General features: G+C 40.7%; 3 protein-coding genes across 3 annotated transcripts; 2 read left to right on the forward strand and 1 right to left on the reverse strand.

Annotated features, from left to right (window-relative positions):
• Positions 1–2,439: 2,439 nt before the first annotated feature.
• Positions 2,440–27,673, reverse strand: LOC137254112 (uncharacterized). Its single transcript, XM_067791849.1, has 8 exons — positions 27,544–27,673; positions 7,350–7,434; positions 7,118–7,291; positions 4,674–5,232; positions 4,371–4,615; positions 3,102–3,282; positions 2,627–3,033; positions 2,440–2,553 (listed from the first exon to the last, which is right to left on the reverse strand). The coding sequence occupies exons 1-8, from the start codon at positions 27,558–27,560 to the stop codon at positions 2,440–2,442; spliced, it is 1,782 nt and encodes a 593-aa protein (XP_067647950.1). The 5' UTR covers positions 27,561–27,673.
• On the forward strand, positions 7,865–16,599 carry LOC137254650 (uncharacterized). The gene is made up of 9 exons (XM_067792495.1): positions 7,865–8,746; positions 11,531–11,682; positions 11,736–11,880; positions 14,734–14,942; positions 15,247–15,445; positions 15,511–15,636; positions 15,839–15,989; positions 16,060–16,166; positions 16,225–16,599. Exons 1-9 carry the CDS (start codon positions 8,167–8,169, stop codon positions 16,518–16,520), a joined length of 1,965 nt encoding a protein of 654 aa, XP_067648596.1. The 5' UTR covers positions 7,865–8,166; the 3' UTR covers positions 16,521–16,599.
• On the forward strand, positions 21,764–24,436 carry LOC137253700 (U3 small nucleolar RNA-associated protein 14 homolog A). Its single transcript, XM_067791080.1, has 2 exons — positions 21,764–22,240; positions 22,292–24,436. The coding sequence occupies exons 1-2, from the start codon at positions 21,845–21,847 to the stop codon at positions 24,410–24,412; spliced, it is 2,517 nt and encodes an 838-aa protein (XP_067647181.1). The 5' UTR covers positions 21,764–21,844; the 3' UTR covers positions 24,413–24,436.
• Positions 27,674–27,775: the final 102 nt, after the last annotated feature.

The following is a 27,775-nucleotide window of genomic DNA, read 5'->3' on the forward strand; positions in this document are numbered from 1 at the left end:
AAGGGGTGGACCTTAGTTCTATATGTGGACGCCTTTTCGAGATATCGCCATAAACGTGGACCAGGGGTGACTCTAGAATGTGTTTGTACGATATGGGTATCAAATTAAAGGTATTAATGAGGGTTTTAAAAGGGAGTGGCCCTTAGTTGCATATGTGAAGGCGTTTTCGAGATATCTACCAAAATGTGGACCAGGGTGATCCGGAACATCATCTGTCGAGTACCGCTAATTTATTTATATATGTAATACCACGTACAGTATTCCTTCCAAGATTCCAAGGGCTTTTGATTTCGCCCTGCAAAACTTTTTCATTTTCTTCTACTTAATATGGTAGGTGTCACACCCATTTTACCGAGTTTTTTTCTAAAGGTATATTTTGCGTCAATAGACCAATACAATTACCATGTTCCATCCCATTTTTCGTATTTGGTATATAATTATGGCATTTTTTTCATTTTTCGTAATTTTCGATATCGAAAAAGTAGGCGTGGTCATAGTCGGATTTCGGCCATTTTTTACACCAATACAAAGTGAGTTCAGATAAGTACCTGAACTGAGTTTAGTAAAGATATATCGATTTTTGCTCAAGTTATCGTGTTAACGGCCGAGCGGAAGGACAGACGGTCGACTATGTATAAAAACTGAACGTGGCTTCAACCGATTGCGCCCTTTTTCACAGAAAAGAGTTATCGTCCTAGAAGCTAAGCCTCTACCAAATTTCACAAGGATTGGTTAATTTTGTTCGACTTATGCCATTAAAAGCATCCTAGACAAATTAAATGAAAAAGGGCGGAGCCACGCCAATTTTGAAATTTTCTTTTATTTTTTTATTTTGTTGCACCATATCATTACTGGAGTTGAATGTTGGCATAATTTACTTATATGCTGTAAAGATATTAACTTTTCTTTTAAAATTTGAATTTAAAAAAAAATTTTTTTAAAAAGTGGGCGTGGTCGTTTTCCGATTTTGCTAATTTTTATTAAGCAGACATAAAGTAATAAGAGTAACGTTCCTGCCAAATTTCATCATGATATCTTCAACGACTGCCAAATTACAGCTTGCAAAACTTCTAAATTACCTTCATTTAAAAGTGGGCGGTGCCACGCCCATTGTCCAAAATTTTACTAGTTTTCTATTCTGCGTCATAAGCTCAACTCACCCACCAAGTTTCATCGCTTAGTGCGTATTTGGTAATGAATTATCGCACTTTTTCGATTTTTCGAAATTTTCGATATCGAAAAAGTGGGCGTGGTTATTGTCCGATATCGTTCATTTTAAATAGCGATCTTAGATGAGTACCCAGGAACCTACATACCAAATTTCATCAAGATACCATCAAGATTACTCAAGTTATCGTGTTAACGGACAGACGGACGGACGGACGGACATGGCTCAATCGAATTTTTTTTTTCGATACTGATGATTTTGATATATGGAAGTCTATATCTATCTCGATTCCTTTATACCTGTACAACCAACCGTTATGCAATCAAAGTTAATATACTCTGTGAGCTCTGCTCAACTGACTATAAAATGATAATTGGAAACATTCGAGGTATGAGCATACTTCAACTTCCACCACCAATCCCTCAATTTCATTACCAATACTAACTGACTTGTTGTTAGATATTCCACGGGGCTAGAAAGAGGAACATGGCCTTATATTCTCAGAGACCCATTGCACACTTAAATCCAAGGCCTCATATCTCGACAACACAAAGCATCACTTCATCTACCAAGGAGATAAGCCGGCAGGATCAACCTTATATTGATATCTGGACACGCGTATATTTAAGCTAACTGTAGAGCTGTTGTAGTGACCAACTGGAATACGACCGCTCATATAACGCAGTAATCATAACTCAGCCTCCTTTTGGCTTCATGCAAGCACCGTCATTATGAACAAGGCAAATACTTTCCACACTGAAACCACCAAGGCCGGTTTTGACTTTTTATGATAAAGGATACACAAACAAACTTGCAGCTCCAAATAAGTCAAAGCCCTAGTAAGGGTTCTCTCTGCACATTGTTTGTTAAATAGGCACGTCGATAAAATGGGAATTAGATCCTACGATTGCTGTGGCAACTGCAGATGTATTGAGGAGGAGGAAAGGGTGCAGCTTTTCTTTGGCCTTGCCCAGCACTAAGTAGTGGCAGTTGGCTATTCATATTGGTCAGAAGTTTCCTAATGATCTTATGGAGGTGTCCAAACTTCAAAAAAGGACGAAAGCTAAATTTTTTTGATTCCTTAAAGTTATTCGAACCAGGGTAGCTGGTACAGCGAAGTGAGAAACCCTTTGGGGCATCACAATGAAAAGTAATTTTTCGGTCTTCAGTCCTTTGAACCTAACCTGGACAATAAGAGCCACCCTGATGACAATTTTTGTCTGCTCGGAATAATACAATAACTATTTTTTGTTTTTTTTTTTTTTGTATTTTCAGTTCTTTATGTTATGCGTTGAACGAATTATACGAAAAACTTCCAATAAATGCTCTGGAACATTGAATTTGTGCAATATTTCTTCTAAGCTGCTAAAATCGATCTTTTCCAGCTGCAAAAAGGAATTATTAAGTGAACTTAGTTTTACTGTGAAAAGTCATAAAAATCTAATATTTCCTACAAACCTCATCACACGAATCTGAGCTATTTGGATCGCGTAGCGCTAATCGTTCAGCAAATGCAACAACACCACACCAAGTACGAAAATTTATTCCTTTTGACGTCTTCTCTTTTTCATAGTCCAATAGGCGTAATATCTCCGATATATTTTTTTCAGTACCGTAGAACTCCAGTACATCTTCTAGAGCTTGCGGAAAGCAGGTCATTGGTATTTTACGTTCGACATATTTGTTAAGTACGTGCAAATTTTCTTCATCTGCATTTTCATTGGCTTTAAATTCATTTAAGTCTTCATTTACTTTTGGCGGTTCTTCCTGACTGGGTAAATATTTTACGAAAACACGTTTAAAAAGTTGCTTTCGTTGACTAGAGACCCAAACATATTCACTAAGATAGTCTAGAACAGTCATTTCTGAAATTTGGTGCATGTTAAGGAATCTAGTTTTGAGATCAATGAACTACATTAGCTAATAAAATAACCTTCTAGCAATTCTGGGTCCAATGGTACATCGAATCTTGTTGCAGATTTTGAGAGCTTGCGCGGTAATTTTGATTGTGTTTTAAATATCGGACTTCCAGCTTTTTCTGCTACTACTTCAGTATAATTTTTAGGCTTCTCTTTCGGCAAATATTTAATTGCTTCACGTAAAGCGCGATTTAACTATTTTGATAGAAACAAAAGTTTTAACTATTTATATTCAAAATGATGGGTTCACACCCCGGGCAAAGCACACCAAATTTTAGAAATACGGTTTTTCAATTAGAAGAAAATTTTTCTAAGCGGGGTCGCCCCTCGGCAGAGTTTGGCAAGCGCTCCGGGTGTATTTCTGCCATGAAAAGCTCTCAGTGAAAACTCATCTACCTTGCAGACGCCGTTCGGAGTCGGCATAAAACATGTAGGTCCCGTCCGGCCAATTTGTAGGGAAAATCAAGAGGAGCACGACGCAAATTGGAAGAGAAGCTCGGCCTTAGATATCTTGGGATGTTATTGCGCCTTACATTTATTTTTATATATTCAAAATGAACATCAATGAATACAAAGCAAGGAGGAGACGCCGATACATCGATAGGTGATATGGTATTGGTGAGATTTCTTGGAATAACCGCCTGCACCGTTAACCGGCATTCAATATAATGCGTAATTATCAGAAGCTATTTAGAATGTCGACTATTAGGGAACAAGTTCCTATGAAAGACGATGAACTCAACTTCTAAAAAAATACTTTAAAAAACCCGTGCGAAGAAAACGAGTCCAAATATCATATTGGGCCAAAAAGCTCTATCTGAAGCATTAAAACGCGGGTAGTCTCTTAGCGGCCGGGAAGGTTCTTTCTAGCCTCTGTAACGTTTTGAAAAAATGATGTATAACTGAAGATGCTTTAGTTTGGCGATAGTAAGCTTTGGAAGGCTTTGGTTCAAATTTTTAAGCCTCCGAGGAAAGCACAGCTAGTGATTATTCACGAGCCAAAAATTAACGCATTAGCAAAGGCTATGTGCTAGTCCGCTTGAAATCTATCAAGGCCTGGGTTAATCTTGGGAATCTGATCTCCACGGTCCTGTGGCATGATCGAAATGAGACTGGCGTCTAAAAAATTTCCAGTGAAAAATTCTATTGTCGTTGAAGGGGCCTTTTCACTATGGATGATAAGTTGGTACTTAGTGCGATTTCACTTTACTTTTGTAAATGTTCAAATGTTCATAGAAGATGCTTTTCAAGAGCAAATATCCATAAATCTTTCCGCTACTTACATATTTATCGAAAGTATTCTCTATACGATCAATATCCAATTCTATCTTCAACGCCTGAAATGCCTCCTCTGTGAGAAAGCTGCCTTTCAAAAGCACTGCCTCGCCCTCAGGTTTCTCCTTGCCTGATAGTAAACTTCCCGCATTCGGTATAAGACTGGGACGTGTACTTGGATTAACTGAATCTGGACCGAGTGCAGCTACTTGTGTCTCTGGATCTTCGCTTAGATGGAATGTAGTTGTTGGAGCTGAAAGTAAATAATGAAAAATCTTACATATACTAATGTATATGAACAGTGTACAAACCAGCTGGCGGTTTTAACTTTTTGCGTTTCTTGCCACGTCTCACATCCTTATCATCTATATTCTGTGCGTTTATGCAAGTTTGAACTTTTTTGATTTCTACACCCTCGAGCTCTTTACTTTCATCGCCGAGTGGTGCCGTACCCAAAGAAGTGCTCGGACGTTTATCATCAGTTCGTTGTTGTTTATTTTTCCTGTCCTCATTTGCGCCAGCACTTTTAGACTTCACACCACCGATATCGGTAATACTTTGCGATATATCCGATGAGGGTTTCCAGTACAGGGTCTCTTGTGAATGTGTTCTTCTTAGATCTAAAATAATCTTTTTCCTTTTAATTATCTCATTTTTACCCAATTCAGGTGTTATGCAGCGTCGATTATTCAAAAACGAACTTGTGCTATTTCGTGTATGTATGCTGGTTACAGTTGGTGTAGGAGTTAGAGGACGTGAGTCGGTGTCGGTATAACGTCGAAAAAGATCTTCGGGTATGTTATCGTGATTATTTTTTGAGAAGGATATGTCTTTGTCTTTCAGCTGCTGTACACTTTTTCCATCCACTGTCTGAAATAATAAAGGAAATAGAAGAAGGAGGGCATATTGGGGTGCATCTAGTTTTCCGCTTTGTACAACCAAGCTAGAAACCTGGCGCTCCCCTAGAAATGTAATTTAAGCTAATAAAACAGCCTTGGAAGACATGTATGTACGAGGCAAAACTGTTTATTATCGAATCCTAAAAATTTTTAAAGAAGTCCAGTATTTCAGCATAACTGGGCTTATGTTCCTTGAAGACAAAAAACGTATGAAAGTTCGGGAAGCCAAGCCTCATTCAATAAAAAATATTTCTAGTTAATATCAAATAATTTGTAGTGTATCTATAAATGAATAGAAGGGATAGGTGGAGAGGAGAAATAGAGAAATGATGGGAGAAATTAGGTAAAAGGATAAGACGCAAGCGAAAGAGATAAAAAGAGGAAGAAAAAGCCATAAGAAAAGGCCAGAGAGAGTGGAAAATAATAGAGGTAAGCAGGGCTGCAAGAGCCACAATAGAGGTGGATGGTTGCCACAAGAGCGCCCAAATGTCGGATGAGGCGATACACGTGTACAGCGATAGTTAGTTCCAAAGTAGCGGATTGAGTAGGGTCTGCGGTTTACCGTGATCGTCTGAAAAAAAGTAAGGAAGACTAAGTTCGGGTGTAACCGAACATTTCATACCCGGCTGCCAAATTACAGCTTGCAAAACTTTTAAATTACCTTCTCTTAAAAGTGGGCGGTGCCACGCCCATTGTCCAAAATTTTACTATTTTTCTATTCTGCGGCATAAGGTCAACCCACCTACCAAGCTTCATCGCTTTATCCGTCTATGGTAATGAATTATCGCACTTTTCCAGTTTTTCAAAATTTTCGATATCGAAAAAGTGGGCGTGGTTATATATAGTCCGATTTCGTTCATTTTAAATAGCAATTACTCAAGTTATCGTGTTTACGGACAGACGGACGGACGGACATGGCTAAATGAATTTCTTTTTTCGCCCAGATCATTTTGATATATAGAAGTCTATATCTATCTCGATTAATTTATACCGTTACGGGATACCGTTATGTGAACAAAATTAATAAACTCTGTGAGCTCTGCTCAGCTGAGTATAAAAAACACATCTTAAAAGCTGCCAGATCCCTGTTTCATTTCTCAGGCGGAGGTAGAAGCCGTAACCAAAGCAGTAGAAACATGACTCAAACTGCAGCCGTATCAACTTTTATTTTGACGGCCAAGCAGCAATTTAGGAAATAATCTCGTAAAGCACAACATCTAAAAGTGTGTTAGAGGGCGAGCAATCCCTGCAAAAAATCAAGACAATAAGATGCATCCATAGTCTGTCCCTGCGCAAATAGAAATGAATTAGAATACTTGCTCCGTAGACGGCCCAATTAGATTGGGCGAATTTAAAACAAGGCGAGAGGTGCTCATGATCGACCAACCACGGCGGGTATTCTGACTGGACACTGCCTTCTGGCGTCATATGCCTTGTAATTAGGCCAGTAATAGCAGATGTAGGAAGTGCGATTTGGAAGAAGAAACGATCGAGCAGGTATTGTGCTATGCCCTGTGCTTTCCAGGCCAAGAATTCAGCTATTAGCAGTGATACAGCTATCAGATCTAGAAACTGCAAGTGGAATGGGTCCTAGAAAGCATCTGGTATTTGTCAGGAGGACAGAGTTTTTTTTTTAACATAGGTTCTGATTGTTGATAGGGTTTTTCAGTTTGATCGTTAAACAAACTTATGGTAACACTGTGGACTCATTGAAGCTATGTGAGGTGCTTCTGGGCCCGGCCAGTTTAACCTAAGCTTACCTTCCCAGGAAGATAGTGCAAACCCTATCTGGAAAAGTTTAAGTCCCACCCTAGTAAATATAGATATGTACATATTTATAATTATCTCTCACTTACCATCGAAGTTTTCATTTGACTTATAATATCTTTAAGGTCTGACGGCGCCGGATGATTGCATAGCACGGAACAGCCTTTGGCAAATGGATTGGATAGACTACCATATGGACGTAAAGATAAAGCCATGGGTATGGCTTCAAATTTGATTGGCAGCTCATCGGTGAATTTTTTGGGCTAGAAAAAAATAAAAAAACAGTAGTTAAAAGATGTTGTTTTATTATAATTGGTTTACCTTCTCTTTTCTTATAAGCTCTCGTCGCTTAGCCGGTACCAATCCTGTTCTGCTGGATACATTCATTGTTGACCAGAGTTTAAAACTGAAATTGATTACAAGAGTTTATTTAGCTGTTTGTTATAAACAAACTTCTCGTTGCCATGGGCGTCGATTCAGCTCTGTTTCCCTACTTTGAAGCGCTGTGAAATAGGAAGGGCCACGACTTGTACGTCATCATTCAAAAGAATGTGAAGCAAGTTATATGCGAGTTCCGTCAACCATGCCTCAAGTGGTCTTAAGTCACAGTGGTTTAGCGTTTTAGGCAAGTTTCATCAAAATAATTTACTTTGGCGGATAGCAAAATTTAAGAACCCTGATTTCGAAAACATACGAGATACGCCCTTCCATATTATACTAATGAGATGTGCATTTGAGTTGCACATCTTTGTAGTAAAAATAATTTGCGAACAGCAAAAAACCTAAGAACAAACAACAAACAAATATTGTCAATGCAACAACACAAACGGCAATAAGTAATGAAAAAAAAAAACAACATACAAATAGCTGTATGGGAAGCAATAAAAATAAAATCCCATTGCATTTGTAAATTCTATAAATTACATTGTATGTACTAACAATAGTACAAGAAATTTTCAAACTAGACATGAGAGCGGCAACTTAAAACCTTAGGAGCGTCAAACGCATTTCGCATTTTGCCATTTACTCGCGAAAATTCAAAGTGACAAGTTTGTTAAATACCACATAAATGCAATTAATATACTAAATTTTGAGTTTATAAAGAACAGTTGCATAATTTGTTATTAATAAATAAATTATGGACGCAAAGAAAAAGAAGACGCGGCAACGAAATAGGCCAAGAAATAAAGCGAATCGCCTACAACAGGAACCGGAAACGGAACCGAAACAGGAGTTTAACGAAGTATTAATTGAGAATAGTGAAAATAAAAAAGGAAATATTCGTACCGAACAAGAAAATACCTTTACAGCAGATAAAGCTGCAGATAAGGTAGCTCATCAAGAAGAAAAAACTAAAGCAACTAACATTGAAAACAAGCAAAGTCAGAGTCAGGCTAAAAAGGACAACGTAGTGCTCACACCTATTTCAAACGCTCAAAATGAAAGCCTCAAATTATTACAACAAATGATGCGAACCAAACTTCTGAAACAAGAGCAACCTAGCGGCGTTTCATCTCCAGCAAATGAGAATATTGTCAAGTCGAGCAAAACGAACCAATCAAAGCTCTCGAACACAGTTAGGATCAAAGAAAGTACCAATTCAACAGGTGTGCAGAATCGATCGATGAAAACAGAATGCTCCGCAGATATCAATTTAACAGAACAAAGTGTTTTTATTGCAAATTTACAAAAGAAATTGGAGAACTCTGTGGCAAATGGTATGTTAATAAGTAAAATACTTAATTAGTGTAGTGTAACTGAGTAAGGGGTAAGGACTTAGTACACCGTTAAATTTTTAGCGACATCAGGAAGTCGATATAGTCATTGTGAAGAGAACAAGTATGGGATATGAAGCATAGACGTCAAAATAAAAATCAGATGTTGTCATCTGCTGTAGTAGCCTATTAATAGAATAATATTTTAACGTTGTTAACGGAATTTAGTAGCTGCGATACTAGGCTTTATAAACTTAAACTAAATATAATCATTATTGTAATGAAAACTCGTTCGTTAATATATCTAGGTACAGGCAAATACTAGAAGCTTCCTAGGATTTAAGCCACTTGCTGCTTCTAAATCTGACAGTTGTATCACTCCTAATAGCTGGAGTCTTAGCCTGACAAGTGCACGAGCACAGAACGTGCTCGATCATTTCCTCCTCCAACCCGCACTTCCTACATACGCTATCACTGACCAAGCATAATTTAAAGGCATGTGACGGCAGAAGGCAGTGTCCAGTCAGAATACCCGTCATGAGTATACTGTCCTCTCTTTTTAATGATAGAAGCAACTTTGTTAGTCTAAGGTTGTAAGACCTACACATAATCTGCGACACTTTACAACACCGCGCTTGAAGCCACGCCTTTCCCGCTTGGTCGATCATGTGCACCTCTCGCCTTCGCTTAATCTCACCCAGTCTAATTGGGACCCCTACGGAGCAAGCTTCAAGGGATGCGCCCTTAGTAAGCTAGTTCATCCGCTTTTTCATTCCCATCTATTCCTATATGCCCTGGGACCCAATATAGTTGTATGCTTCTCCCTGTTCCGATTCTCTCCAGAGACTGCTTGCACTCCAACACGTATTCAGATGCTGTGCTATGCGAGATTATTACCTTAATTGCAGCTTGACTGTCAATATAAAAGCTAACACGGTTGCAGCTTAAGCTATTCTCTTCCAGGGTTTCTACTGCTTTGGTTACGGCTAATATTTCCACTTGGAAAACGCTACAGTAATCCGGCAGCCTGTAGAATCTTATTTCCGGATCAGCACAGTATACCGCAGACCCTACTCCTTTCACTACTTTCGAACCATCTGTGTACACATGTATCGCCTCTTCCGTTAATTGCGCACCCTTGCGCCAACCGTCCACCTCTATTGTGGCCTTAAGATCTCCCTCGAAGCGCAGATAGGGAATCAGGTAGTCTGTCCGTCTTGTGGTTGCGCTCAAGCTGCCCCGAGGCACCGAGCCTGGTTGCAGTTCTTAATGATATGTTCTTTGCTACCAGGTCTACAGGTGAAATGTGCAGAATGGCATACAGTGCAGCCGTCGGGGTTGTTTTCAGGGCTCCCGTAATGCTAAGCAACGATAGTCTGCATACCCCCTCAAATTTTTTTGAGGTATGTTGCTTTTTGTGTGGCTTTCCACCAAACAAGAACTCCATAGTATAGAATAGGGCTTACAATATAAACCCAAAGGAGAGGGCGATAAGCCCCACGTACACCCCAGCATTCTTTTACATGTATAAAGTGCCGTTGAGGCCTTATTCACCCTCTCCTCCACGTTGAGCTTCCATGACAGCTTACTGTCTAGGATGATTCCTAGATATTTTGTGCAAGGTTTCTCCTGTAAGGTCACCCCCCCTAACTTAAGCCTGGTCCAATTTGGGACCTTGTACCTCTTTGTAAACAAGACCATATCCGTCTTCTCCGCATTGACTTTCAACCCGACATTAGATGCCCAGGTATGAATATCCCGAAGCGCCCGATCCATCAAAGAACTAATCGTTGGAAGGCACACGTTATGATAATTGCAACGTCATCTGCGTAAGCCGTAAGTTTTACAGGTCCCTCATTAAATCGCCTGAGCAGTTGGTTGATGGTCAGCATCCACAGCAGAGGTAATAGCACCCTCCCTGCGGCGTTCCCCTGTCCACTAATTTCGTGGCCTCGTACAATCCCCATTATGATGTAATCTTCCTGCAATTTAACATGCAGCCGATCCATCTGGTTAAGGCTTGATATACTTTAATGTATTTAAGACCATCCATAATAGCCCATTTAGAAACATTATTGAAAGCCCCGGCAATGGCTAAGTACAAATCGCATCGTTAAAATTTACTGAGTTCCTGTACTGTTCTTTAAATATAGTGATTACTATCTGGATCTCATCATACGCCCCTGTCTCTCACACGTTGCATATTGAAGCCGTTTGCGCAGGACCATTAATGTGCGTTCAAGTTATTCTTCATATAGATTTGAAAGGAGCTGGATGATGGCTTCCCTCTAAGGTCGCAATTGCACAAATGCATCTGATCTTAGTTCTGCTAAACAGTCGATCAAGTTTATATTCAGAAATTTCGCACATGTCTGATCAAAAATAAGCATTCATAACTATCTTCCTCCTGCTCATTCGTAGTTTAGCCCGCTTCAAACGGTCTTTATATGGTCTATATATGCGCAAGTTAAGTCATCTCACACCAACATTTCTGTCAATACTCGTCCTTCACACCTCCCCGAAATCTACTTCACTCCCTGCTAGACCTAGTACACCGAAGGCCCTGTGTTTAAGTACCGGGCAAAGCAACATTCAAAATTAAAAAAAAAAGTTTTGCTTCCAACCTTATTAGAATATTGGATTGTCTTCAGCCGCATACGGAGAAAGTAAGAAATATGACAGCACTGCTCAATTTGGCTATGCTGCTCGACCACCCCCGAACTAGATTTTTTTACTTGTTTTAGTTTTATATAGTTTTATTTAGCTTTATTGACTTTATATTTCCAGGTAGCACCGATCTATCCAATACACTGCTTGATAATTTACAAAAACTACTCAACGAAGATCCATTGAGTGATGTTGAGTCCTCTGACGATGACGAAGACTATGTTGAATATGTTTATAAACCTCGTCAATATTTTTTGGTTGCCCTATGTAATGTAAGTTTTAAATTGGATTAAATAATTTTAGGCTGAATTTCAATTTCATTTAGTTTTGCAAAACCGAACTGAGCGCGCAAACAAAAACTCCATGCAGCCGTTGCAGCTTGGTCTATTACTGTTGTAAGGAGCACATGACCAGCGACGAGCCACATCGGCAAATTTGCTATGCTATACAACAAGTGGCTGATAGCTGTGGTGAGAATATCTTTTTAATAAATTAAAAATCTAACAACGTATTCCTAACTAAATTAAGTTGTTTTACTTTTTTCTATGTTAGCTTAAAGAATCTAGGCTACCGGAGCCTTCTTTACTCTGTTCTCTTCATTCTAGGGCAACCTTATGTCAAGTAAAATTCCGAGTAAAGGGAACAACCTTATATCAAGTAAAATTCCGAGTAAAGGGCACAACCCTTCTTGTGACATATCGCTATATATTCTTCTGTGGATTCTCGCACCAGCTTATAGTGATCGATAGTTCTGTTACACAAAAGTTTGTTAATTAATGCAAACAGCGCCCATCTTTACTTACTTACTTACTTAATTGGCGTTTATTCATTTAAACGGTTATGACCGTCCAACAAGGCGCGCCAGTCGCTCTTTCTCTCTACCAACCGGCGCCAATTGGTCACGCCAAGGGAGTTTAAATCACTTTCCACCTGGTCCTTCCAACGGAGTGGGGGCGCCCTCTAACTCTGCTTCCATAGGCGGCTTCCGATAGAAACACTTTCTTGGCCGTAGCGTCATCTCTCATTCGCATAACATGGCCTGGCCAGCGCAGCCGCTGCGTTTTAATTCGCTGGACTATGTTGATGTCTGCGTATAGCTCGTACAGCTCATCGTTAAATTTCTTCGGTACTCGCCAACGCGTAGAAGTCCATAAATCTTTCGAAGCACTTTTCTCTCGAACACTCGCAGAGCCGAAAATTAAATGGGGTTACATTTAACCTAAGCCCATTGTGGTCTTTCTATATTTTATCCTTAAATTTTACTTCACGGTAAAGGAGATGAGTTTGCTTGAAGATTTTTGCAGAAGATTAGTCAAATGTTCCTTGCTTTCATTGCTCAATACCCCGGGATGTTCAAGAAACCTATCTTTGGTGTTGGAATAACAACGGTTGTGCTGTACCTATGTTAAAACGTAGGTGTACATGGACGTCCCGCAAACCTTTGCCTAGAGGATTTGGATTATTTGTAGCAAATCTATAAAATTATGAACACATTTCGGAAATGGTCATGCGTCAGCAAAAACATTCTTGACAAAACTTGCTTTGAAAATCCTATCCTAAAAACATGACAGTTTTTAAACGTCCATTAGCAATTAATAACCCGAAACTAGCCAATATTTATAGGAATTGCTGCACGCCCAATTAAAAAAGAGACGTTCAATCATAAAGCTATAAACGATAAATTATTACATATTTGGATTTATGGGCATTGCTTTCTATGTTTATATATTCTTACACTTCGATTGTCGTCAAAGATGTAAGCAAATAAATTGAGATCTTTCTTGGCAACTGTCCCAATATTCGCGTTCGCCAGACACCAAAAAAATAATTGATTTCTTGTGTTTGCTACTGCACGTGATTATTTTTACTCAGCATCTCAGAGAACTGCATGTTAAAAAATTATAAAGTGCAATATCTGACTTGTACAATGTTCACTTCACTAAAATTATAATAATAGCATTCCATGGGCAGTTTTAAATGTCGGCCGATTTTTAATTGCTCTCTCATTTAATAATAAAAAAAAAAAACAGTTTAAATTAATATGTTTTTATCTTTTTTTTTTTAATATTATTAGTATCTCGAAAGCTTCTCCTATCTAACAATTAATACAAATCAGCGTGCCGTCCCTTACAAAGGCATGCTTCCTTTGGAATTATTTAATGCATTGGTGTTTGATAAAGTTATGACGAAAAATATAAAAATGCCCCCGATTTGTCCCGTGACATCTGTCTTCTTGCTTTCATATGTTTTTACGGTAACGTTTTACAAGACGGTGCACCACCTAATTTTTATCAAAATATGCCTCTCGACCTCCGTTTTAAGAATACGAAAGCGGAAATCAAAAATTTTATTTCTGTCAAAAGTTATTCACAGAAAACCGTAAAATGACCCCGAGACCGTCCGAAATATGGGGCCCCATCCATATTTTTTTGCATAGAACACCTTTACGCGTTGGCGGCCTTCGGCCGCGCTTATAAAAAATTACCCTGGGTGGGTCCGACACTGGTTTGGGGATCAAAACTAAATACGCGCAGATAACTTTTCTGCATTAGTGTATGTGTGTGTGTACAACAAATCTGACAAAAACAACAACGACATGAAAATTAGAAGCGATTTTTTGCTTATATCTTTTGACAGAAATAAAATTTTTCATTTTCGCTTCCGGATTCTTAAAACGGAGGTGGAGACGCGTCTTTTGATACCACCTTTGATAATTTTTTGATAAAAATTAGATGGTGCACCCACCGTCTTGTAAAACGTTACCGTTTTTACTAGATGCAAAGCGTTAAGGTAATTGTTATAGTAAATGCGACGGAAACTGTGATAATTATAAATCTTCTTTAATAGTATCCTGAGAAAAAAAGTGAAGATCGCCCAACACTAAATTTAGCTGTATCCTTTCCAAATTATTGAGCAATATATTTTGATATTGACCCCAGATCAATTCTTCGAACTCGCTGGAGAAACCAAGAAATCTTCGTAATATTAATCCTGCTATTCTTATGCTAACAATTAGAAGGCATTTATTTAAAGGTAATAAAAGGTCCTACTCTATGAACTATAGGAATTTACAGTTCATGACAATCGAACGGCAACAGATTGGGAGAGTGCTTTATGAACCATTCATATACAAGCGACTGACCAGTCCCTACGCAACTGTTATTGATTTATTCTCTGAGATACTCCCCATGTCCAACTTTTAGAAGTCAAAAACCCTTTCGAAAAACATTGCGCTCGACACCTTAGAACAACTAAAAGCGATATATGTAAAAATTTGATTGGGGCACGAAGTTCATTAAAGGTCTGCCAATTTTTCCTTGCAGATGGCCATATATTCCGAAAATGTGGGGACTTTACAGCTGAGCAGTTTCGATCCTATCGTATCGTTACCATACGAAAAATAGAGTCAATCATAAATCGTCCAATGACTGCTGCCGAACAAGAGGTTATCTTATTTCCGCGTATTTGCTCTAAAACATCGTGCAGAGAATATGCCTTTAAGAAACTTGTGGACTGTGAAGAGTGTGGACAGGTACGTTGTTGTTTTTCAGTGCGAGTTTAAACTAAAGTTAGAAGTTTCTACAGTTTAACTTTAATTTCAGTTTAAGTGTCCAAGTGGAAGGCTTAAACTGTAGTGAACTCTAGTTTTAACTTTCACTCAAAAATAGGTCTTAAGATGTTATTTCGCCAACTAAATGAGTGTCGGTTTTACTCTCACTAACAGTATATTGAGGCATCAAATGTTAGAAATAGCGAATAGTTGGCGAATATGTGTAAAAACCCCATAGCATAGTCCTAAAAAATCGTATTTTTTATTTTACATATGACCATTTAAGGTAGCATATTGTCGTGACAAGCCGGAACATTTGAATTTATTTCATCAGCAGTGGTGCCAATTCTATCAACTATTCAAAAATATGGAGTTAGTACAAACAAAATTTGGAAGAATTGAGCCACCAATGCCTACAAAACAACTCCGTGATATACCAGGCGCTTGTTGCAATACAAAACAGATTTTGTCCAAACTAGATTGCGGTAAACGTTTTGAATGTTTTTTAAAAACCTCATTTTTTCAGTCCAATTTTGATTTCGCTCAACAGCTGTGCGCGATGCTTGCGAGTTTGCGGTGCTAAGTCAAATCTCGACATGTCCCTTAACTGCTTGGTATGCTCTGAAGTTATGTGGATATTTAAAGAAATCGGATGAAATCACAGTGCATCTCATAGGTAAGTACTTGGTATGGGTCGGATGTATGTAGTATTCCAGACCACCTTCCCCTCCCCCCACTCGTCCTCACGCCCCTGTTTCTGTTATCCGGTATGCGATAAACCCACAAAGGTAAGTAATTTAATGCTGTTTCAAACTCTTTTTATTATTTAGACCTATATTGTTATAGCATAATAAGCCTAAAATGTTTCCCCAAAACAGGTGCTGAAATCGAGTTCGAGGTTGATGCCCTACATAAATGGGAATTATTCTTTCTGCATTTAAATCCAAATACCAAGAAGCTTAATGTCGTTTTCGTAGGGCCCGAGCTAAGACAGGGCAACGTGCAGTTTGCAGAACTGACGAAGACAAAGTGAATATTGATCTAACAAATAAAAAGTAAAACCTTAAAAGACTATTTTCATTATTTATATAAAACTTAGATGCTGTCGATCCTGTCGAAAACTGGAGCGGAGCGTTAGCTATCATTTTCAAAATCAATTATACCACGATTACAACAAATTAGCAACGTTTCTGAAGCCAGATTTGAGTAAGAAAGCCTTAACTCAGTTGTGCATTTCAAGGCTTATCTCTATTTTCATTCACAGTTTGCTTCTTTAATGCTGGCCTTTATCGTTATAATGGGTTCGAAATGGAAGATACTTGGCCCGAAACTATTCGCATTGCTACGAGTATAAAATGCCCGATTGTAGTTACTTCGTACACCGAATACGAAGCGCCAATGGATATTTCACGTTTGATGCAAGAGTCCAGCCGATGTCTGAATATGGTTATGCCACCTACGTTAAACCCTTTTGCATCAAAGAAACCTGAACGCAATTTTATTTCTGACGAGGATGCTCCGCTAATGTTTAAAAACTTTTATTGTTTTGTAGTTGAATAATTAAGTGGTTATTTGAGCTAAAAAAAATAAACTGAATACCAAAGGTATCCGTAGCGGAGGTGTTCAAGCATAATGACGAACATAACAAAATCGTTTTACTTTATAGAAAGCTCGCCTGGTTTGTTAAAAGCACACTAAAAGTAATTCGCAAGCGGAAACTACAAATTTTAATTTATTCAAGAGATATTAGCAAACCAAGAAGTTGTTTGGACCTCCTAGTCGGTTTTGATTAGAGTTATTTTTTTCAGTCGGCGTTGAAGGTCGCTTATGCAGAAACGTGTCGTACACAAAAACTCCAAGGACCCTACTCCGGGTATCGGATGGATCCAGGGTAATTTTTCAGATTATTGGTACTATCTTTTAACAGACGTAATATATATAATTTCCGCTTTCGTATTCGGTATCCTGCATCCAAAACGCGTCTTTTGATTTCTCTTCGGTGGCTGTGGTTGTTGTTGTTGCGTTAAATACACTCTCCGAAGGTTTTGGGTAGTGTTATCGATGTTGATGGTTGTTGTTGTTGTTGTTGTAGCAGAGCTTCGCCCCACCTAATAGTTGCGACCGATCACAAATTGCCATCAATATCCTCTAACCGGAGTCCAATGAAACTTGCTGTTTCAACAGGGGTGGACCATAATGAAAGGGGTGTTAGAGGCTTTGGTTCCAAATTACAATTAAAGAGATGGTTGGGGGCACATTGCAAGCGGGGCATACATTTTGTATGTTGGGGTTGATTCTGGATAGGTAAGAACCTGTTACAGTATCCAGAACGAAGTTGAGCTAGAGAGTCTTCCGCAAGTTTTGGGTACTGTTCTTTGAGTACTGGATTCACCGGGCAATTCCCGGCATAAAGATCCGACGCCTGTTTGTGGAGTTCACCAAGGACCTGCTTGTGTTTTTTTGCTTCATACGGCTGAGTTCTCAGGTGCCGTATTTACTCAAAATGCTTACGGAGATGACTCCTTAAGCCCCTAGGCGGTGTTGGCTCATCAATCAGATGGCTGTTGGGATCCCCAGGTTTCTGGGTATTCAACAGGAACTGTTTGGTTAGCATCTCATTTCTCTCCCTGATGGAGAGTATTCTCACCTCATTATGTAGAGTTCTGGGGACATAAGAAGACAGCCCGTGGCGGTTCTAAGCGCAGTATTTTGGCAGGCCTGTAGCTTCTTCCAGTGGGTAGTTTTTAGGCTTGGCGACCATATAGGGGACGCGTAGCATGCAATCGGCTGGCCAATTGCTTTGTATGTGGTAATGAGCGTTTCTTTGTCTTTTCCCCAAGTACTACCAGCAAGGGATTTGAGGATTTTATTACGGCTCTGGATTTTCGGTACAATTGCGGCTGCATGCTCACCAAAATGTAGATCCTGATCAAACGTCACACCCAAGATTTTGGGGTGTAGGACAGTCGGTAACGTAGTGCCATCGACGTGGATGTTCAAAATGGTCGACATTTGGGACGTCCATGTTGTAAATAAGGTCGCGAAGGATTTAGTCGGTGATATGCCAGGTTTCGCGAGGCGACAAAACTGGAGATATCAGGGAGGTAGCCGTTTATTCTGTTGCAAAGCTCATCGATCTGTGGGCCTGGGCCTGTGGCCATTATTGCGCAGTCATCGGCATAGGAAACGACAGTAACCCCTTCTGGTGGCAAAGGTAGCTTAGATATGTAGAAATTAAACATAAGTGGGGATGGGACACCACCCTGTGGCACCCCTTATTTAATTCTTCTTGGTTTTGATGTTTCATTTCTAAATTGCCAACTGTTAAGACATGGGGGAAGGGTAGACCCTTCCAGGTCTTGCAGTAGCGTGCAATGGTTGACCGTATGAAAAGCTTTTGATCGGTCTAGCGCAACGAGTACTGTTCTATGGTGGGGGTTTTAATTTAAACCGCAATTTATCTGGGTGCTGATGGCATTTACCGCGGTGGCGGTGCTATGGAGTTTTCTGAAGCCATGCTGATGACAGGCTAGCTGCAAATTTGCTTTGAAGTAGGGGAGCAAAATGGCTTCAAGCGTCTTGGCTACTGCCGATGGGAGAGATATCGGGCGATATGACTCTCCTATGTTAGCTGTCTTCCCAGGCTTTAGTAGCGGGACCACCTTGGCCATTTTCCATTTTTCGGGTATGACAAAGGTGGAAAGAGATAGGTTTAAAACATGCGCTAAATATTTGAAACCCTCTTCCCCTAGGCTTCTAAGCTTCGGCATGGCTATGCCGTCTGGGCCCACTGGTTTGGATGGTTTAGTATGACCGATGGCATCCTCAACCTCTTTGGCGGTGATGGTAATTGGTGACGCGCTGAATTTATGTTTATGTGCGTGTCTGTTGGCCCTCCGTCTATCTTTGTCGACCGTAGAATGCATTATATATTGTCGGCAGAAAGCGCTCGCGTATTTTTTTGCATCCGACAGCACTTTAATGGCCAAAGGCGATGCAAACTTTGTCATTGTGCCTAGACGGATTCGATAGGGACTTTACGGTTGACCAAAGTTTACCCATACTGGCAGAGGGGTTACAACCGCTTAGGTGCTCCTCCTATTTCGCCCGCTTGTGTTCATCCACAAGCAATTTGATGCGTTGGTTTCACTTGCGGCCTCCGCCGGGAAGTGGGCCGAATTTCGGGAATTCTACCGGCGGGAATGAAACGAGCCGAGTCGGATTCAATGACCTTGCGGAAAGCACGCTCCCCTTGGCGTGCATCAGTCGGGATAGGGAGGGCAGAAAAGCGGTTCTCTGTAAAGGATTTGAAACTTCCCACTTTCCTTTTTTAAAGTTTATGAAAGTGCGTTTTTCTGTGACGATGAAGTCGGCGGTACGCTCGAGCGAAATAAGTATAAGCAGGTGGTCGGATGCCAATGTTACCATCGGCTGCCAGTTGACGCAGTTTACGAGTTCTGCGCTCACGATTGAAATATCCGGCGAACTGTGACAGATTCCTACCATACGTGTGGGGCGTCTCCGTTTATTGTACAGAACGTCGTTTCTCCTATTTGATCCGCCAACATCTCACCCCAACTGTCCGCCCGTAAGTTTGATTGCCATAGATCGTGAAGGGCATTGAAATCGCCTAAGATAATGCCATTGTTGCCAGTGAGTAAGACGGACGCTGATATTAGGGCGGTATCCACTGGGTCAACAGGTGGCAGGAGGGATGTAGATGTTAATGATTTCTAGGCTTGCATCGCCTGACCGGACAGATAGGCCTTTACGTTCTAAGACACTATCCCTGCGGCGGATGTCGGGATCGAATATATGGTATTGCATAGAGTGTGGAACTTTTCTGTGGACATTATACCCAGATAAGGTCTGCAGAGCAGATCTTACTGTGAGTTTAGTCTCTTGAATCCCAGCAATGCGGATGTTGTGCCGCTTCATGAAATCGACTATCTCCGTGATCTTCCCAGTTGTTGTTGTTGTTGTTGTAGCGATTAGGTTACTTCTCGAAGGCTTTGGGGAGTGTTATCGATGTGATGGTCCTTTGTCGGATACAGATCCGATACGCTCCGGTATCACAGCTCCATTAAGGTGCTGGCCCGACCATCTCGGGAACGATTTATATGGCCACATTGAACCTTCAGGCCATCCCTCCCTCCCCGCCCCCAAGTTCCATGAGGAGCTTGGGGTCGCCAGAGCCTCGTCTGTTAGTGAAACGGGATTCGCCGCTCGAAGGTGAGGTTGACAATTGGGTTGGAGAAGCTATATGTTGCGCTACACAACCCCTTGAATCCTTTATTTAGATTTAGATTTAAACAAGTCTAAATCTTCCCAGTTAATCCATTACAGTTTAACTGCAGAATTCTGAAGTGCATAAGGGGAGACGTCATCACTCTGGGAGTAAGTGACGGGTGACTACGCCTGGGTTGTGGAAGGCTAGGACGCAACTGCTGTTGTTTCCCTGGGACTGGACTTCCTTGGGTAAGCATTGGGGTACCCGGTGTATTTGGGTATGCGGCCTGGCAACATGGCGCAATGAAACCCGTCGGGGGGTTGCCGTCGCGGAGACCAGAACATCTAGGAAAGTGGCACCGTCCATGGCAGGAGCTGCTAAGGCGCAGACTACGGGACGACCTAGGGCGTGAACAGCAAGGAGCCACAAAAGATTTATAGAAGTTACGTGGCTGTCTGGTTTTGGGATCTAGCCCAGAACAACCAGTCCGATGCAACCATCCCTAACACGAGACTGGCTGACAAGAGTATGACCATCCTAAAAAGATTATTTTCCGGCAGATGCAGCAAAACCATTTCTCATGACCGGGGTCAGGAGACGGACCCGGATTGGATTCGATACCTTCCCGGAGCAAGAGAATATGGAGCAGTCCCGCTGCAAGGAGCTGCTGGGAGGGTGACAATTTGTTGGAGGGACGCAAAAAATTAAGTGGGGTTACTCTGAAATGACAGTCCTTGGTCGGGAAAAATCCCGAGTCGCTCCGGTACATAGAACCGACTGCATTGGGAAGCGTCCTTTGCCGGTTATAGATCCGGTTCGTTACGTTAAGAAGCACCATTAAGGTATGATCCGACCATCCCGGGAATGATTTATTATGAACACAATGCACCGTCTAGGCCATCCCGAACCAAACCCCCCAGTTGAATGAGGACCTTGGGGTCGCTTGAGCCTCGGCTGCTAAAGAAACAAGATTCGCCACGGGTAGGTGAGGCTGCCTGATGGGTTGGAGAAGCTATACATTGTTTGGCATCCCTGTGACAACCGTATTATGCTTTTGGTAATAGTTTAGAACAGAGGTTGACTGCTAATAGGCGTCCAAAAATGTCGGGAGAGGTGTCATACGACGCGTCTTGACATCAGTATTAATAATACGAAGGCGGAAAATAAAAACTTCAAGGCGTTTAAAAGGTATTAACGAAAACCCGAAAAATGACCCCGGGTCCCTCCGAAACCGGAGATGGGATCCATAGTATTTTATAAAAAAATACCCTGGTCGGTCCACCAATGGTGTGGGATCAAAATTAATGCGTGCATTGTACACCAAATTTTTTTCAGTACACAAGAACATTACAACAAACACATGAAAATTGCCAGCATCAACTGCACGAATTTCTCCGGACAGAGATAAAATTGTCTATATAACGAACAGCATTACCCGCGACATCACTACAACAACAACATCACGGCGGCTTTACAAATAATTCCCACATCCTTAAAATGATATGGTAGCACCACGATACCATAATTTATTGCTATAATCAAACACTGCACAAAACAGCTGACGAATGCGCATTCCTCTGACAGTTCGTAAACGCATGTGTTTTTTCTTTTGTGATTTGTGGTTGAATTCTAAATTTTGGAAAAATATATCGCAATGATTGACGAGGAAGAGCAATTTAATCCAACCGCTCACAAAAAGCTTTTGCAGGGCATAAGCAGTTTGGGTAAAACACAGCATATAAGAAAAACTACGCGCAATGAACCACTACGACAGCAGGACGAGTTTCAATTGGTCAAACCTACAGATGAAACTGTAGTACGTCATCCTGTGGCCTTAAAAGACATTGTGGGCGTATTAAAAACAACTAAAAGGCATATTGACACTGGTAGGAAGCTAAAAAATCTGCAGCGATCGAAAAATGTTCTCGATAAACCATTGGAGAAGCCACAAGCGGATCGGATGAAACGTGGATTGGGCTATGAGAAGACTAAAAAAAGTTTAGAGCGTTGGGATGCAGTGGTCGCACAAAATCGTAATGCGGAACAACAGGTTTGTTAGTATTTTTGTTTGCTACAACGCTACCAATATTGGATTTTTCAGGTGTTTCCATTACCTTCAGAAACAATATACATTAACACAACCATGCATCGTAGGCCACCATTACAACGTTCAATTAAATCCGAACTGGCCTTAGAACTAGAAGCAGAAAATGAACGCTTAAGGCAAGCTAAGCGTGCCTTAGGCGGTGAAACCGAGAACGAGGCGGACTTAGCTAAACGTGAAGAAGAACTGTTAAAAAAGAAATTAACACGAGATGAGTTAATAGCGCGTCGAAAGGAATTGAAATACTTGAGGATTAGAGAATCCCAGAAATCGTTAAAGGCACGAAAACAAAATAAAATAAAATCGAAAAAATATCATAAATTATTAAAAAAGCAAAAGATGCAAGATCAAATAAAACAATTTGAGATATTGCAAAAAACTAATCCTGAAGCAGCACTGGAAAAATTAAATGAATTAGAAAAGAGTCGCGTGCGTGAGAGAGCAAGCTTGCGACATAAAAATACTGGAACTTGGGCAAAAAATTTGCAAATACGCGCAAAATATGATAAAGATGTAAGAAAGGATTTGGCTGAGCAATTGCAGATAAGTCGACAATTAACACAAAAGAAAACAAATAGCGACGATGATGAAAATGAAGATGGTGATGATGTAAATACAAAAATGGAAGTTGAAAAAGTCCAAGAAGCTGATGCTGATCCATTTAATCCGTGGACGCGTGTTGGTAATGCTGCCAAAAGTGCCAAGCAAGCTGAAGAGAATAAAAAAGAAAATTGGCGTAAATATTGGTTGGAGCGAAATGAAAATGAGAAAATGCTTGATGAGTATAAAAAGCTATTGGAAGTTGGGGGAAGTGGAAGTGATGAGGACATGGAAGACAAAACTAAAGTGGGAGTAGCACAAGTTGGATGTGTAAAATCGGAGAATGGTGAAGACATTGAAAGCACCAAAAATGTGCACTTAAAAACGAAAAGTAGTTCAACTAAAAATGCCGCATTAAACAGTAACATCGGTAAGATTAAAAAAGCAAAACAAAAGCTAAAGAAGGTTGACAAAAAAGCTGCAAAGGCGTCAGCGGAAAATATGCAAAACAAAGTAGCTGCAACCAAATCCAAAAATGGTGCTAATATTGATGAAATGTTTGATGAGCATGAAGATAAAATTAAATCGAAGTTAAATAACAAGCTAAAAAATATTTTACAGAAATCGAAGCAAATACAAAGTTCGCAATTTAAAGGCAAAAAGCACCTGAAATCTCGTATAGAAAAGGATGCATTAAAAAACTTGAAAGACTTATCTTTCAAAAAGCAAGCAAAAAATCCTGAAATCGATGAAGAACTACTTAATAGCGAAAGCGTTGAGACGGAAAAACAAATTGAAACGGATTTAAACAATAGCAACAACAATGAAGCCGTACAAAACGCAACTAAGGAACAGAGAGTCACCAAACTCAATGCAGCTGAAAATAGTCAACCCACAATCGATCCAAACAAATTAGCTGATGTTAAGCTAAAACAACATGTAAATAATTTTAGTGGTTTAAATGAAACGATCGATGACGATAACGCTGATATAGACATGAGTGATGACGAGGCGGAGGAGCGTGCACATTTGGATCAACAAATGACCATTAATGAAGCATTTGAAGATGATGATATTGTTGCCGATTTTACGCGCGATAAAACCAAAGACGCTGAAATTAAAAATGCTGAAATCGATTTATTTATGCCCGGTTGGGGCTCATGGGCTGGTGCAGGTTTATCTGCTGAAAAACAAAATGCTAAGTATAAAAATAAACGTCTTATACTAAAATTGGCTGACAAAGAGAAGCGACGTGATGATAATAAAGGTGAGCTATACATTAATGAAGCACCTAGTAAACAATTACGTACACATTTGGTATCCTCCGTGCCATTTCCTTTCACATCTGTTGCCGAATATGAATCATCTATTAGTGCTACAATTGGGCGGAATTGTGTACCAGAGACTGCCTTTCGTATGCTAACACGACCAGCGGTTATAGTACGCAAAGGTCAGATAATTGAACCAATGGGCGAAATGGAATTGTCAAAGCCTAAACGTAAATTGAAAAATGTTGTTGACAAACGGATAGCGCATTTGAATAAAGCGAATGTAAACAAAACGGTTAAAGTTAAATAAAAGAGAAAACAGTTATAAAAAAAACTGCATTATTATATTTCTATTGTTATTAATGATTTGCAATTCCTCACATTTTGCATTTTCAAGCCGTTCGACTTGTTCTGAAAAATCGATCGTTAATGTCGCATCGAAGTACTTCAAATCGGTGTTTGACCCTGTTCTGTAAATCGAACTCTGTGCAATTTTGGGAAGCAGTGTTTGGCAACTTTTTTCGAGTATTTATTATTTTAAATTAAAAAAATATATATATTGAAAAAAGTATTCAGGGCTCTCATGTTGTTGCTCTTGTTTTAGCGATAAGGTTGCTCCCAGAAGGCTTTGGGGAGTGTTATCGATGTGATGGTCCTTTGCCAGATACAGATCCGGTACGCTCCGGTAACACAGCACCATTAAGGTGCTATCCCGGCCATCTCGGCAACGATGTATATGGCCACATTAAACCTTCAGGCCATCATCCCTCCCTCCCCACCCCCAAGTTCCATTGGGTCGCCAGAGCCTCCTGTTTCACTAACAAACGAGGATCTGGCGACCCCAAGCTCCTCATGGAACTTGGGGGTGGGGAGGGAGGGAATGGCCTGAAGGTTTAATGTGGCCACATAAATCGTTCCCGAGATGGTCGGGCTAGCACCTTAATGGTGCTATGGTACCGTAGCGTACCGGATCTGTATCCGGCAAAGGACCATCACATCGATAACCCTCCCCAAAGCCTTCGGGGATCAACCTTATCGCTACAACAACAACAGTGAAACAGGATTCGCGGCGGAATGGGTTTGGAGAAGCTGTATATTGCGCTGACAACCTGCAGGGTTGCGCTACACAGCCCCTTGAATCTGGTATTTTAGTTGCCTCTTACGACAGGCATACCTACCGCGGGTATATTCTGACCCCCTAACACGCTGGGTTCAGGGCTCTCATGGAATCCAATTGTGGTCAGAATCGGATTTAAAAACGACAAAAAAAATTACTTTGGTGTCATGAAATCCAATGTTATCGGTTTAATGCTCGAATTGGAATTAGTGTCTGTGTTAGGCACAAATCACGGATCCACAAACCGTTTTCACTCAAACGATCGTGTGTTACCATCCGTGGTCGGAAACTATTTTTGAAATCACAATAGCTTTAAGATGGTGAATCAGAGTAATAACATCACTGAGTGGGGACAATTCGTACTCATAATATCCATAGTTGTCATTTTCAAAAGAAGCCATGCTGATGATTGGCTATGAAGTTTACGAAAGCCATGCAAAGACGCAAAAAAGCAGTGACAGAGGGAAGCAGAATGGCCTCAAGTGTCTTGGCTACTGGCAATAGAAGAGATATCGGATGATAAAATTCTCCTACGTTAGCTGGTTTCCCAGGCTTTAGTAGTGCTACCACACTCGCTATTTTCCATTTTTCGGGCATGACGAAGGTGGAAAAAGACCGGTTGATGACATATGCCAGGTATTGAAATCCCTCTTTGCCAAGTTTTTTAACGCTTCGGCATGGCTATGCCGTCTGCGCCAACAGCTTTAGATGGTTTAGCATGATCGATGGCATCTTCAACCTCTTTGGTGGTGTTGGTAATAGGGAACGCACTATGTTTTTGCTTTACGGTATACCACAACTTACCTACTACGGCAGAAAGGTTACAATTTTTTATATGCTGCTCCCATTTCACACGCTTATGTTCATCCACAAGCTATCTGGGTTGTCTGTTTATGCCCCATATTTGGATGTCACCGGGGTTGTGGTTGTTGTAGCAGTGCTTCGCCGCAGCCAATAGGCGCGACCGATCACAAATTATCATCAATGTCCTCTAACGGCAGTCCAAGGAAACTTGCAGTTTCAACAGTGGCGGACCATAGTGAGGGGAGTGTTAGAGCATTGGTTCCACATTGCAATTGAAGAGATGGTTGGTGTCATGTGTGGACACATTGCAAGCAGGATATACATTTTGTATGCCGGGGTTGATTCTGGATAGGTTTTAGGAGTTTAACCTGTTACAGTACCCAGATCGAAGTTGAGCTAGAGTGACGCGCGTTTCCCTAGGGAGAGTGCATGCCTCTTCTGCTAGTTCTAGGTATTTTTTAAAAACTGGATTCCTCCGGCAATTCCTGGTATAAAGGTCCGACGCCTGTTTGTGGAGTTCGCTGAGGACCTGCTTGTGGTTTTTGGCTTCATACGGCTGAGTTCTCAGGTGCGGTATTTCCTCATAATGCTTACGGAGATGACTCCTTAAGCCCCTGGGCGGTGTTGGCTCATCAATCAGATGCCTGTTGGTATGCCCAGGTGTCTGGGTATTCAACAGGAACTGTTAGGTTAGCATCTCATTTCTCTCCCTGATGGAAGTATTCTCGCCTCATTATGTAGATGGTGTTCTGGGGACATAAGAAGACCTGGCCTGTAGCTTCTTCCAGTGAGTGGTCTTTAGGCTTGGCGACCATATAGGCGACGCGTAGCATGCAATCGGCTGGCCAATTGCTTTGTATGTGGTAATGAGCATTTCTTTGTCTTTTCCCCAAGTACTGCCAGCAAGGGATTGGAGGATTTTATTACGGATCTAGATTTTCGGTACAATTGCGACTGCATGCTCACCAAAATGTAGATCCTGATCAAACGTCACACCCAAGATTTTGGGGTATAGGACAGTCGGTAGCGTAGTGCCATCGACGTGGATGTTCAAAATGGTCGACAAATGGGGCGCTTCCCAAGGCAGTCGATTCTATGTACCGGAGCGACTCGTGATTTTTCCCGACCAAGGACTGTCATTTAAGTGTAACCCATTTAATTTGTTGCGTCCCTCCCACAAATTTAGACTGTCTTCTAAGGTAGCGTTCTCTCGCTAAAGTTGCTGCCTCCGCTGAGAAGTTTGGCCGGATTTCCGGAATTCTTCCAGCGGGAATGAAATGAGCTGCCGCGGATTCAATGACCTTGAGGGAAGCACTCTTCCTTTGACGGGCATCAGTCGGGGTTGGGAGGGCAGAAAAGCGATTGTCGATATATTCTTTATAGTCTTCAAACTTTCTTTTTTTTTAATTTATGAAAGTGCATTTTCTGAAACTTGTGTACTTCGCACTCCTCAGTCAGCAAGTTCATTCATGAAATTGAAAGTCTCGAATTAAATAGTGTTGTATAATAAAAACAGTTACCTGTCGTCGAAGTTCATCTGACGCCCTCCCCGAATTTAATCGAAGTGTGTACTTTTTAAAGTCCAAATCAAAAATGTGAAGTATTAAGGCAAAGTGTAACCCGATATGAAACATTTTTCAAAAATCGGAAAATCACCTGTTTTTACAAAGAAATGAGACATCACCTTCAATTAGGGCTGTGAACTGCACCCGGATTTTTCAACTATCCGGATAAACGGGATATTCGAATAAC

This window comes from Eurosta solidaginis, chromosome 5 (genome assembly GCF_040869045.1).
Source record: "Eurosta solidaginis isolate ZX-2024a chromosome 5, ASM4086904v1, whole genome shotgun sequence".
NCBI classification, from domain to species: Eukaryota; Metazoa; Arthropoda; class Insecta; order Diptera; family Tephritidae; genus Eurosta; species Eurosta solidaginis.

What these genes read in the sequence shown, in the direction of transcription:
- LOC137254650 (XM_067792495.1), top strand. Translation starts at nt 8,167, where the DNA reads ATGGACGCAAAGAAAAAGAAGACGCGGCAACGAAATAGGCCAAGAAAT. An exon ending in ACTGTGAAGAGTGTGGACAG is followed by an intron (nt 14,943 to 15,246) that starts GTACGTTGTTGT and finishes TGACCATTTAAG; the next exon opens with GTAGCATATTGTCGTGACAA. An exon ending in AATCACAGTGCATCTCATAG is followed by an intron (nt 15,637 to 15,838) that starts GTAAGTACTTGG and finishes TCCCCAAAACAG; the next exon opens with GTGCTGAAATCGAGTTCGAG.
- LOC137253700 (XM_067791080.1), top strand. Translation starts at nt 21,845, where the DNA reads ATGATTGACGAGGAAGAGCAATTTAATCCAACCGCTCACAAAAAGCTT. An exon ending in ATCGTAATGCGGAACAACAG is followed by an intron (nt 22,241 to 22,291) that starts GTTTGTTAGTAT and finishes TGGATTTTTCAG; the next exon opens with GTGTTTCCATTACCTTCAGA.
- LOC137254112 (XM_067791849.1), bottom strand. An exon ending in AGAATACTTTCGATAAATAT is followed by an intron (nt 3,283 to 4,370) that starts GTAAGTAGCGGA and finishes CTATCAAAATAG; the next exon opens with TTAAATCGCGCTTTACGTGA. An exon ending in GGACCCAGAATTGCTAGAAG is followed by an intron (nt 3,034 to 3,101) that starts GTTATTTTATTA and finishes ACCAAATTTCAG; the next exon opens with AAATGACTGTTCTAGACTAT.